The 14004-nt window shown below is 31.9% G+C and overlaps 1 protein-coding gene across 2 annotated transcripts in view; it reads left to right on the top strand.

The window, feature by feature from the left end:
- Positions 1-14004, top strand: part of LOC111628688 (SAFB-like transcription modulator) — a 77330-nt gene that overhangs the window by 38276 nt on the left and 25050 nt on the right. For both annotated transcript variants that reach the window (XM_023372516.1, XM_023372517.1), the window contains exons 5-10: positions 2954-3031; positions 4004-4031; positions 5323-5713; positions 6829-6872; positions 7594-7703; positions 13838-13987. In XM_023372516.1, the coding sequence (XP_023228284.1) occupies positions 2954-3031; positions 4004-4031; positions 5323-5713; positions 6829-6872; positions 7594-7703; positions 13838-13987 (801 nt within the window). The remainder of the gene's footprint in view (positions 1-2953; positions 3032-4003; positions 4032-5322; positions 5714-6828; positions 6873-7593; positions 7704-13837; positions 13988-14004) is intronic.

Here is a 14004-nt window from a genome sequence, read left to right on the forward strand (position 1 = left end):
CATCATATTTGCAACAAAGTTGCCAACCGTTTTGCACACTCCAATAGTATCTAAACACTTAACTATCCAACTATGTGGAAGTAAGTCAAAAGCTTTTTTGTAATCAATCCATGTCATGTGTAAATTAGTTTTTCGGCTTTTACAATTGTCCAGAATCATTTTGTCAATTAAAAGCTGATCTTTCGTGCCTCTACTTTTTCGTTTGTTTCCTTTCTGTTCAACTGGCACAATATCATTCTCTTCAAGATAATCTTGAATCCCATCAGCAATGATCCCGGTCAACAATTTAAACATAGTGGGCAGACAAGTGATTGGTCTATAGTTTCCTGGCACTATTCCCTTTACTGAATCTTTTTGTATCAAATATGTTCTTCCAACTGCTAACCATTCTTTGATGTTTCCATTTTGCAGCATCTTGTTGAATTGCTGAGCCATTTTTTTATGCAGAGAGGTCAAGTATTTAAGCCAAAATCCATGCAACTGATCATTGCCAGGTGAAGTCCAATTCCTAGCTTTTTTTAATTGCCTATTAATCATTGCAGTTGTTATTTCCATCTGTTGCATTTTGTTCTTTAAGAATCTCACTTCAAACTCCTTTATCAATTCAGCATTTTTGTTATAATTGTTCTCATTTTCCCAGAGTTCTCTCCAAAACTCAATTGTTGCTGCTTTCTCAGGCTGTTCAGTTACTCTATCTCTTGGTTTACTCAGACTTTGGTAAAACCGTCTTTGGTCTGTCTGAAATAGTTGATTTTGCCTGTACTGGATGATCCTGGCCTCGTATCTTTCGATTTTCCTCGCTGTCGCTACAATTTGTTCTTTTACAATTTCCAAAGCCTCCTCAATTTTCCGTGTGTTCAGCCAATACTTTCTAACCAAGTATTGCTTGATTTTAGCATTCTTCAATTTCTTTTCTTTCATATTTTTCAAATTACTCACATCTGATTGCAGATTTTTGATTTTCAATTCCAACCTGATCTTCCATTTTGGTTTTTGGTTTGACTTTCTTGTTGGTTGCATTGGTTTTAAGAGCCCCAACTCCTCTGTTACTACCAATGCGGTACTGTAGGCAATCTGATTTGTCTGCTCAATGGATGTTATTTGGATAGTAGAAAGTAATGTATTCATGTCCTTCACGATAGGAGCCAGGTATTTTTTTGGTATCATTTTCAAAGGTGGAAGGTGCTTTCTTACTGCAGTTAATGCTGCATGAGCCATGATTTTATCCTTAAGCTCTTGTTGCCTTGTTGTTAAAGTTCCTGTTTGTTCACCCAGTGCCTCAGCTGCCTGTCCTTCAAATTGTTGTAAAGGGTTCACATTTACTTCTGGTTCAGTGTGTTCTGATGCTCCAAATATCATTGGAGTTTCTGCCACTGTCAGATGTGAGAACTGCTGCCCAGCAGTCTCACTGAGCCTCTGAATCTCTTCAAGTTCAAGTTCACTGAAAACCTTAGTTCTGACAATAAATCTTCTCTGATCAGCAAGTTGAAGTTCAGTTATTTGTGAATCAGGGTATTCTTGTTTCCACAGTTGGTGCATCCGCTTTTGGTAACCACGCGTCTGAGGTTCTGATGCATAGTAGCATTGCATAACTGCACGGTGAGCCACGATTTTATCCTTAAGCTCTTGTTGCCTTGTTGCTAAAGTTCCTGGTTGTTCATCCAGTGCCTCATCTGCCTGTCCTTCAAATTGTTGTAAAGGATTTGCGTTTACTTCTGGTTCGGTGTGTTCTGATATACAAATATTATTACAAAAAGTTATTATTATTATTATTATTATTAAAAAGTATAGTTTCAATTATATTGTCACACTGGCTCCGGGGGAGACTAGCACCATGGTGTGGAGAGTGGCGGGGAAAAAAAAAAGAATGATTCAAAGAAAAGAACAATTTGAAAAAAAAGTGTTCAAGATGTTTTTCTTTTAATGAGTAATATATCGTTTTTGTTGTTAGTGTATCTAAAGAAAAAGTGTTAGTTTTGATAAACTGTATTCTGAATTTATATCCTGAGCCACACAGCTCATAACAATATCATACTTTTAAGTAGCATCATTAGAAAGAAACTTTCAAAAAACTTGTCATAGAAAATATTTTTTTAATGGTAAAAGCCTGTTTAAAACTTTTAAAAATGAAAAACTTCCTTGTCAGTTGGTTCAGTTCAAACTGTAGTTAATGTCAAAAAAATATCAGATTCTGTTGTAACATTTTTCTTCCTTGCAGTGAATATCACTGCAAGGAAGAAAAATGTTACACACACTGTTATCTCATGATATCTTACAAATTGAAGTGTTGTTGGGTACAGAGGAATGAGCTCCACTTTGGGCCTGAACAAGGGCAAACTAAGCAAAACATACCGACAGTATTATAGTAGTCCCCCTGTTAACTTATCACATTTGTCCAAGTCAAGCAAAGTCTATCTTTATCCAAATGTAAAAAATTGATTACACTAGGCTGTCTTTGTATTACTGAATAAAAACAAATGTAATGTATGAGGACTGATTGTAGTGACAGAAGTTAAATCATAATGCAGATTGAAGAGTTGAATCTGGAAGTTGGTGAATACCAATTTTAACTGAACTTGCACTTTAAATCTTACGCTAGCTTTAATTTGAAGTTATGGCCATATAAGAAACATTGCAGATGGATACACATACTGAATATTTCTCTATAAACAACTTATACACAAAGCACAGAAACAAATGTAAATAAAATTATTTGCTATGGCACAAAAAAATAACATCTATTCAATAGTTTGCATAAATGGGAAGTTATCACTGCCATACTTTGGCGGTGATAACTTCCCATTTATTCCCATTCATTGAGTAGTAATGAAAATATTTAAAAAGATAATTTAAGTAACTAATATTTATTACATCATAAAATGTTTATAATAAAGACATAAATTTTGCTGTAATTTATTTAGAATATTAAATATTTATTTATTTATTCAAATAGAATATGCTGGAAACGGATGATGTGACAGAAGATGCACTACAGTTATCAATAGGTGAAGAAGAAAAATTGAATGAAGAGGTAAATATTAAATTGCTAATAAAATTAACTTTTTAAAATTTTTTATGAATTTATTATGAGGTCTGATCAGAAAGTTTCCAAACTGGATTTATATTACAAACAATAAAATACTTGGAGAGTACCTAAGTTCAAATCTTTTAGTCTCTTTCTGAAGTCAACTGTTTCCACTGTTCAAAACGTTTTTTAGCATCATCGTTGGAAGTAGCAAAAAGCTACTGTGTTGCATGAATCTCCAGAATATCCTGAAAGCTTTTTCATTTCTGCTGCATTTTGATTTTTGAGAAGCAGAAAAGTCACGGGACAAGATCTGGTGAGTAAGGTGGAGGTTGTACCTGTGTAAAAGTGCATGCAATATCATGATGGATTTTCTACTTGTCACTGAAATATCCGCTTTTTCCAATGAATTGTCATGCAAATGCCTTGAAACTTATAAGACTCTTTGGTTATTATCTCACCTGATGGGATGTATTTATAATGCATGATATGCTCATGATTGAAAAAACAGTCAGCATCATTTTGACCCTGCTGTGGTTGTTCTGTCATGCATTTTTGGAGCTGGGAGAGCTTGATGTACTACTGTTAAGACTAGGTCTTTAGTTTTCAGGGTCATACCTGTAATGTTTTTGACAAAATTTTATGCAAATTCATTGCTCAGTTTTTTCAGACATTACTATGCAATAGGTTCTGCATTGAACATCTGAATGAATGCAAAAATGTATAGTTACTGTGAAAGGACTGTTAGCCAGGTGAGATATGACTCATGGTACAGGCAAGATCAGTCTGTGCAAAACAACTTCATGCTGTATCACATGATTTCTTACTTAAAAGTCCAGTCTGGATACTTTTTGATTAGACCTTGTATTTAAATTATAAAGTATTATTTACACAATTATATTAAGTGATTATTTACTAAGCAGTGAATAAATTCATTAATAATTCAAAATTATAAGTTTAATACCAAACCTCTTTCAGGAAGAAAATGCTGATTCTAGAGGGAAAGGTAAGATTTTACATTGCTTGTTAAAATTTATTTAGAATCAAATAAATTTGTTAAATTTCTTTTATAAAAGACTTATTTTTATAAATTATATTTGTTAATTCTATTTTACTTGGAATCATAAATTGCTCATTTAAATTACCTGAAGATAATGCTGATACAAGTGATACTATTTTTGAAGATACTTTTCTGTCAACAGTTTAAGAAGGTTATGAGGATGATAATTATATTGCACTAACTTTGCTTGATAATATATTCAGATAAAATTCTATCATCATTAAATATGAATCATCCATTGTTGTTGGCAAAATAAACAACTATTAAAAGAAAACATCAGTAATTTCAAGATTATCTCTTATCACACTTGAGTGTGATATTTTGAATGTTGCATGAAAAAAAATGCCCAAGAATTTAAATGCATATCATAGAATTTCTTCTAATAGGTAAATTGAATGGAGATCACTAATTTTGTTTGGATAGTTTCCCATTTTCATCACATTGAATTCCAAGAATAATATATTTCTCTATAATATGGAAATATGCAAAGGTTTTTGGGATTTTTTTTGCAGGCTACAAGAATTCAAAATCAAGCTTCTTTAAATCAACAAAAGGTATATTTCGACGAATAAAAAATTTTTTATTACAGGATATGATTCTGAAGAATCCATTAATTTTATTTCCAGATATAAGAAGTTTTAACTAGATTCTGAATATGATTTGAAATTAAAGACAATTTTGTCTTTTAGTTAATTTAGTAAAAATAAGTTGCAAATATATTTAATTTTGTAATGATATATTTCAACAGGTGTTTTTTATTCTAATATAAATACATTTTGATCTTTTGCCTCCTCTATTACGAGGGTAAGTATTGTGCTGACTCTGCTGTACTCCCAAGCCTGTAATTATAGGCAGTAATATTACTCCATGAGAGCATATAATAGGCTTTTATTGGCCTAAATGTGCTATTTATTGGTATTAAAATTTGTCCTATGGAATTAAAATTTATTACCAATAGTACATCTCTAAGAAGCAACTACTACATTTTTATAATGAAGAGGTTGGAAGAGAGTTGAAAATCAGAAAAAGAATGATCTATATAAATGTTTTGGGAGAAATTATAAGATTAAATGGGATTACTCCTGGAGATAGGAGTTTAATCCTTGTTACGAGTATTCCCCTCCAAAATCCAGAGTCAGCTCCAGTAATTGCCCCCATGAAAGTTGATGATACTCTCAATCTTGACACCTTGCAGTATTAAAAGCCAATGATAATGCTTCATTAATTGTTCATGTAGATGACACTCACAGTGACATCGATGGTGATCTTGAGCCTTCATTGTGTGAAGGAAGCAGTGACCTTGGTCGGGAAGATAAAAATGAAGACAAACCGATTGAAGAGGGGGGTGACAAAGTTGAAAAAACTAGCAACAAATCTAACAAGACAGCAGATACTTCAGAAGTAATGTCTGTTGATGCCGAATATGAAGAATTTGATGAAACAACAAAAGAACAGGCAGACAATAAAAGTGGAACTGACGCAAAAGAGTTGGATGTAGGAAACAACCAATATAAAAGCACTGATGAGAAATCCAAGAGTGAGGAAGACGACACTGCTGGCAAGTCTTCCTTGGAAATCTCAGCTGTATCAACTGCATCCTCAACTCCAGCTACTGCCAAGTCCAAGAGGTTTGTTTATTGATCGGTTATGAAAAGTTGATGCAAAAAAAATACCAAATTGGTATCTCATGTTGCATCTCATATTTGTTGTAAGTTTCAATAGGTATCATTTTAAGATCGTTCAGAAGCCAAAACAGTGAACACTGAAATTATTATAGTATAACTTATAATTATTGTAAACTTTAAAATCAATATTTAGTATAGTGTTTTTGATAAAATCAGATTCACCTTTAGTGCTGCAACATTGAATGTAAGAAGAAAAATTCAGAATTCATTTCTTTTTCTTTGTCAGAGATATGATGCATTTGTAAGAAGAAATAAGGAACAATCAGTAAAAATTCAATGATTTTGAAATTTCAAGCATTTATTTTTGGAGCTTGAAAATAAATAGGAAATATAGATAAATTATCTAGTAAATAACTAGTTTAGGAAGAATACAAAAGCCTGAAATTGAAGCATGTTTTGAAAGTTTTTATTTTGGCAATATTATATGAATTCATCTTCATCCCAAGAATTTTAATTTAATCTGAGGAAAGATAGAAATCGATCTATGTATAAACATGTTATGTTTCTATCCATTACAATATTTTAATATGTAAACATATCTTAATTCCAGCTATATATATACTGTATATATCTGAAATTATAAATTTATTATACCAGGAGATAATGAAGTTCAGAAAAATCTTAAAATTAGTGAACATTCATCAGAATAATTGCCTTGGAATATGAAAGAAAATATTAAAGAATTTCAGATTTATTGTGCATATTAAATATACAGATGTTTGTAAAAAAGCAAATATAAGTTAATTCAAGAAGATTAAATATATATGTGAATGTATGTATATTTCTCAATATACTCTACATATACATATATATTTTGCTAATGAAACAACTGTCTTTTAAGTTCAAGTTCCGACGATGGCTTATGATGTAAAATTTCAGGAAAGGATTGGAAATAATTTTTTGGTGAAACTTATCAAAAACACTTTTAATACAAAATTTTTTTTTTGTCATTTTTAAAATTAACGAAATAAAAACTAATTTTAACTATTTAAAATTTGTCTAATTATATAAAACATTTTTTTGCATTGAATGTCTAACTTCTCTGATTTCAAATTCAGTGCCACAGCCAAAGGTTCAAAGGGGTTGAGCAAAGATGATAAAGGTATGAAAAATTTAAATAATTTAAAATTTAATTGATCATATAGTTTGTACTGTACATGATTTTGACTTGTTATTTTAATCTTAATGAAATTATTTTCAAAATATCAGATATTAACTTTTGAAAAGTGTGCTACAATTTAAGTTTATTTGGATATTTGCTAGTCTAAAGAATAAAAATCTTAATTTTGTGAATAATTAATTATGATAAAGTTTATTTGTTTTGCTCTGTTTATAATGAAAAAACAAAAACAAACTTAAATTAAAATTTAAAATATATATATGTGGATGTCTAAAGATGGCTGGGCTGGGCATTAACAAGTATATACGGAACACAGTTTAAGAAAGAATACGAGGAACTTCTTATGGTATATAATGACGTAATTTTAATATGATACACAAAAGGAACGTTACAAACAAAGAACACTAAACAAATTATCTTAATACTAATTGTTGAACAAATATTATCGTCTTTGAGCTGGCACGTCTTTAGCGCTACGTCGTGATTCTAACGGTTCATTTTTTCCCGCCTGCGCCAAATTCCTGCGCACAACATCGGACTTGTCCAAATCACGACGTGGGGGGCGGGCACCACACACATATATATATATATATAGATATTGTCAAAGAGTATAATTCTATCATTAAATAGTATTAATAGTTTAATGAATTTTGTTGTTATAAAATTAAATTGCCTAATTACTATATATTTTTTGTAAATTTAGGTGATAGACCAAAGAGAGAACCACAGAGCACAAGAAATTTATGGGTTAGTGGCTTAGCTCCTGGTACAAGGGCTACTGAACTTAAAAGTTTATTTAGCAAACAAGGAAAAGTAAGTTGCTAGATTTTATTTACTTGTAAAAGTATAAAACTTTAAATGTTGTTTAGTTACGCATTTTGACCATCTGTTTCAGCTATTGCTGGTATAAATTTTCAATTCAGGAATTTTGTTAATTTTATCATTGGTTAATGCTGATTAATAATAATTTAGTGACCTTCACTAATTTATTATTAATTTTAATTTAATTTAAAAATATTGCAGTGGATTTTGCTTAATTCGGCCATTGAGGAAATAGATCCTTTGACTTGGTTAAGAAGTTGGTCTAGTTATGTGGATGCGATCCTGATAAGCTGCAAACAATTTTTCCAGTTAGTCTATTGAACAAGTATTATAATGAATGAGATTTGTCTGACCACATAACAGTGCTAGTCATCCAATGTTCTCTGGCCCAGATGTGTGCATTGCATGATGCCTGGGAGTTAGTAGTGGTACCTGAGTGGTACAAAGTGGTACCAAACTCCAAGGAATACAGTGTATGGGTTTCAGCAGTACCTACTTTGAAGTTGATGTGATTTGGCACATAATTGCACTTTGTTGTGTGGTTACTAACTGTTAGCTGCTGGTAGTCACATTCTTGCATCATCCATGGACACTCACACTGTGCACATGTTGCTAATGTCCGTCTGGAATAAACTCTTTGAAACTGTTGCATGAGAAAATCCAAGAGCATTAGCCATCTTGCTGATAGAGTAACACATTCCTTTTGCTCCAACAATCTGTCTACAATCAAACAATGATAAATTCATTACACAGCCTGTTTGCTATTCTAATCAAGCACACACACACAAATGATAAGTATTATACCTATGGTGTCACATACAAATGTTTCAGCTCAAAGCATTTCTCTTCAGATAGAAGGTAACAACATTGTGTGTGCTGCTGACTAATTTTTTGGCATGTCAGTTTATTTGTAATCATGATCTCAATCTTTGTTTTAATTGTGGCATTGAAGTTGTTTCATTTTCTCTGTAGTTCTTACCTGAATTTCCTTATTCAAATTCATAAAATCACATTTAGCAAAAAAAAATTTGAATTGTTTTGCTAAATGTGATTTTATGAATTTAAATGTGGAACTTCACCACCAACTATTGACAACTGATTGTATTGCTGTTAACATATAAACCCTTCCATTAATTTCAGTAGCTTTTAGATGATATCAGACAATTTATCTCAATTGCTTCATGGATATGATTAATCAATCAACCTTCCACAATAATGGATGTTGAAATTTTTGATGACAGATGTGGTGTTAGGGAATAAAAATTCCAATTCAATATTTCTTAAGTTACATATATTAGGTTTTTGCTGTGCAGTTGTCCAAAATTAACAGAATTTTTCTGGCTTTCTGTTGCAGTTTTGTATCTCAGCTCATTAGCTGTTTTGAGAAAATATTCAAGTTTATTCAGGCATTCTTGTTAAACTGGCAAACTATCTATTGTAAACCCTTGAAGTAGAAAGGTTTAGCACTTTCCAATAACTAAATTTCCTCTTATCATTTTCTGTTATGTCTGAGAAGCACATTATATTTGTGATCAATTTTTTTTAAACCAATGTCACATGTATATAGCCACAGAACCATCTGTCATAGCATAACAGATGATTTTCTATTTTGTCTATATTAAATGTGTTAGGAAAATCAGTTTGATAGATTGTCATTGCTCAGCACTTACAGCATCAGGCTGTTCTTCTTACCACATGGTTTTTTGTAATTAATGTTATGCCTATGTTTCTGTTGTGATAGCCAATCATCTGCTGCTTGAAATTCACTTGACCTAATTTTTTGGCAAATCCTTTTGTCTTGGTCTTTAACTCTTTAAGCTCTGAAAATTTCTTCTTTCTTCTTTTTTTCTTCTAAAAATAATTTGATCTCCAGGTATTTAACCTGGAGATCAAATTATTTTTACTCTTCAAGCTACAGGGGGAATTTGTATAGCAAAAACATTTTCCCTTTAGCTGATTTCATCTTGAATGAATTAAATCAATTTTGGCCAGTTTTTGTGTTTAAAGAGTTAATGTAGGATCATTTATTTACATGTCTGTCCTGTTACAACAGAAAACCACTGATTCAATAATTTCTCAATGTCTGGATCTTTACTTTCCCTCTTTCATTTTTGGAATGTTTTTTGTAAACCCCTGTTTCAGAGTCCACTCCTCTTTTTTCCTTGTTATAAGCAATTGTGAAACTGTTGATTTTGGAACATCAGTATTTTTGACAGATGATAATGACTGGTGTTAGGTTTTTAATTTTATCATTCTTGGTAAGATTTAAAACCAACCACCTCATTTTTAAGATTAAAAACCAACCAATAATTTTCTCAGAAAGTGACAAATGTTTACATTGCATTTGGTAAGAATTTGAAATGTGCTGAAAAAGAAACAAAAAAACAAAATATAGTTTGTAATAGGAATGTTAACATATTGTATAAGTTGCATTTATACCTAAAGTGATTAATATAGTTGTAAACAAGCATATACTACAAGGAAATATGTTACTCAGATTTAGGTTATTCACAACAGAAAATTCTTTTAAGGTGGAAATTACTGTACTTATATTATGATCTAGTTGAAACAAAACAAGGAAGACAAAATAAGAAAGAATGCAGTCTTTCTCTTTAGTCAATTTGTAGAATGATGTATGTATTCTTAGTGAAAGGTAAATTATAAGTGGCAATGATATGATCTGTTACGTATGAAACACATTATACCATTGGTTTGCTTATTTAGCTGCGTGCCACAGTTTCTTCCAGGAATCCTCTCCCTGTAGAGTTGAAACTGTTATGGTTAAAATGGACCAGATTAAGCAAATGCCAAAATTACTTTTATCTTTGTTCCAACCTAATTTTTAGGCATAGCAAATTTAAGAGAAATTTCTGTAGAATACCATTTTCTATTTTAGTTAATAGGTTATAGTTCATCTTATGACACTGTCTTAAATAATTGGCACAAATTTATATTATATACATTGATTTGTTTGTTCTGTGCATTTTCTCTCAAATAAATGGCTCTTCTAATTTTAACTAGTGTCATCTACTGTATTTAGGATTATAGATCGATCATTCATTATTACTGGTGTTATTACAAATAAGTTTTGGCAATATATTGTAATTATAAAGAGGTAATGTTTGTAAGTTTGTATGCAGCAGGTAATCTCCGAAACTACTCATCTGATTTCAAAAATTCTTTCACCAATATTTAGAATGGAACTTCAGGGTGGACATAGGCTGTATATTATTCCATTAAACATTCATATAAATTAAAATATATAATCTAGGTTAAAGCTTTTATGTCCAACAGATGGCGCTACATGTACGATGCCCTAAGTTTGCTTTTCTGTGAAAATGAACTAAAGCAGATCATCATTTATCTATTTATATAAATAAAAATGTAATGTTTGTTCCTACCGATTCATTTGAAATTTTGACACAATTCTGCATTCGAATACGCATGTGGTTTTATATAATAAACATCTCGAAATTCAACCCCACTGAAGAGAGATGGTTAGGATTAAAGCTTATGGTAAAGAACTCTGCTTCAATTTATACTATTTTAGATGCGGGTTTTTGCGTTTTTGATTGCATTTTAATAGGGTACGTCAACAGAATGTACACTAAGAAGAAATTTTTCGAAAAATTCTCCCCCACGGGGGAAGTGTTATAAATTTATAATAGATACATTTTGAGCCACAACAACGCTTGGCGGAGTCTGCTAGTATATTATAATGATGCTATTTATGACATCATCTTTGTGATTAGTTAGTTATATGTGTAATCTTTTCATAATTCTGATTTTTACCTATTATGACACTTCTGATATTATTATGGAAAATCAATGAACAATCTTTTATTGAAAAAAATTTGTAATTATATCTCCATTTCAGATGATGATGATGATAAATACAGACCAATTGCGTGTCTTCCAACACTCTACAAATTATTGACAGCAAGTATCACAAACAAAATATACAAACATATTGAAGAACATGACATTCTTACAGAACAACAAAAAGGTTGCCTTAGAAATCACAGGGGATGCAAAGAACAGTTACTCATAGATTCAGTCATTCTATGGCAAGCACACAAACAACACAGAAACATACACATGGCATATATAGACTACAGAAAAGCATTCAACAGTGTTCCACACAGTTGGCTGTTACATATTCTACACACGTACAAAATACATCCATCACTCATTGCATTCTTCGAAAACACTATGCAGCACTGGAGAGCAACACTACATCTCAGGTTAGTAACACTTCCATACAAACAAACAAAATATTCATTAGGCAAGGAATTTCTCAAGGAGATTCCTTGGGTCCTCTCTGGTTCTGCCTAGCCCTGAATCCATTATCCAACATGTTAAACAACACGCATTATGGCTACAATATCAGACATGAAAAAAACAACACAGTTTATGCTGTCACATCTCATGTACATGGACGACATAAAACTTTATGCATTCACACAAAAACAACTTCATCAACTCCTACAAATTGCACATTCATACACCAAGGACATACAAATAGAGTTTGGCTTAGACAAATGCAAAACACTTCACATAGAAAAAGGAATCCTGAAGAAAGAAGATTTTGCACTTGGAAATGGAGACATTATTGAATCCATGGAAGAGGGTGAGTTCTAGAAGTATTTAGGATTCCAACAGGCCAAACTAACAGAACATACACAAATAAAGCAAAGATTAATTAAAGAATACCAAAGTAGTTTAAATGCCATTCTCAAAACACAGCTAAATGCAAAACACACAGTTAAAGCAATAAACACATATGTTGTCCCAGTACTCACAAACTCTTTTGGAGTTATACATTGGACTCACACAGATCTTGAGCAACTTCAAAGGAAAACAAGAACAACACTTACTAAGCATAAACAACATCATCCTAAATCCGCCACAGAAAGATTAACCCTTCCACGTAAAGATGGCGGACATGGCCTGATTGACATAGTTAACCTTCACTACAAACAAATACAGTCACGGCGAGAGTTTTTCTACAGAAAGCAACAAACATCACAATTACATAAAGCAGTAACTCTAGCAGACTTAAATAACACACCATTAAACTTAAACTCACATCATACAGACATGACACAACATATAAAAAGCATAAACACCATTAAGCAATCATGGACTTGAAAGGCACTCCATGCAAGCATCCTTATGACCTGGCCCAGGATTTTGTTGACAAAACTGCGTCAAACAGCTTTTTAGATTGGGGATGCCTCTTTGAGGAGACAGAAGGATTCATGATTGCCATACAGGATCAGGTCATAAATACTAAAAACTACAGAAAACACATACTCAAAGATACAACACTCACGAATGACACATGCAGAAAATGCCAATCATGCCAGAAACTATACAACACATCACTTCTGGGTGCAAGCTCTTGGCATAGACAGATAATTTACATAGACACAATCAAGTAGCAAATATAATACACCAAGAGCTTGCAAAGAAATACAAATTGGTAGACATTCACGAACCATACTACAAATACATTCCACAGACAGTATTGGAAAACAACACGCACAAAATGTACTACAACAGAGCCATAATCACAGATAAAACAATTTACCACAACAGACCAGACATCACACTCATTGACAAACACAATAAAATTACATACATATAGACATAGCCATTCCAAACACTCACAATGTACAAAACACATGCACTGAAAAAATTAGCAAGTACACAGAACTCGCCCGGAAAATAAGGCATCTGTGGAGAATGGAAAGGCTGCTTATTGTACCTATTGTTCTCTCCTGTACAGGTGTGATACCACATACACTACACAAAAGTCTGGAAACAGTACAATTGAATAGAAATACATACATAACACTATATTGAATACATGCCATATTGTTAGGAAATTTCTTAATACAGACACTGACACACTTATTTAATTTAATTTTGGTTGCTATGCCTTACTCTGGTCCAGCATAGTACACAGCCACCAGTGTGAACCGAGTATAACCCACTAAACACAACAATAATAATAATAATAATATACATTTTATGTATATCATTTATGAAACTAATTTAGTTCACTATTGTAAAAATAATTTAATTTCATATATTAAATATTATAAAATTTTTAATTTTAGGTGGTTGGAGCTAAAATTGTTACAAATGCTCGAACACCTGGTGCAAGATGCTATGGTTTTGTAACAATGGCGACAAGTGAAGAAGCTGCAAAATGTATACAACATTTACACAGAACAGAATTAAATGGAAGAATAATATCAGTAGAAAGGGTAAGATTTAAATTTGT

The sequence above is a fragment of the Centruroides sculpturatus genome, unplaced genomic scaffold (assembly GCF_000671375.1).
Source record: "Centruroides sculpturatus isolate CEXI.00-Female unplaced genomic scaffold, Cexi_2.0 scaffold30, whole genome shotgun sequence".
In the NCBI taxonomy this organism is placed as follows: Eukaryota; Metazoa; Arthropoda; class Arachnida; order Scorpiones; family Buthidae; genus Centruroides; species Centruroides sculpturatus.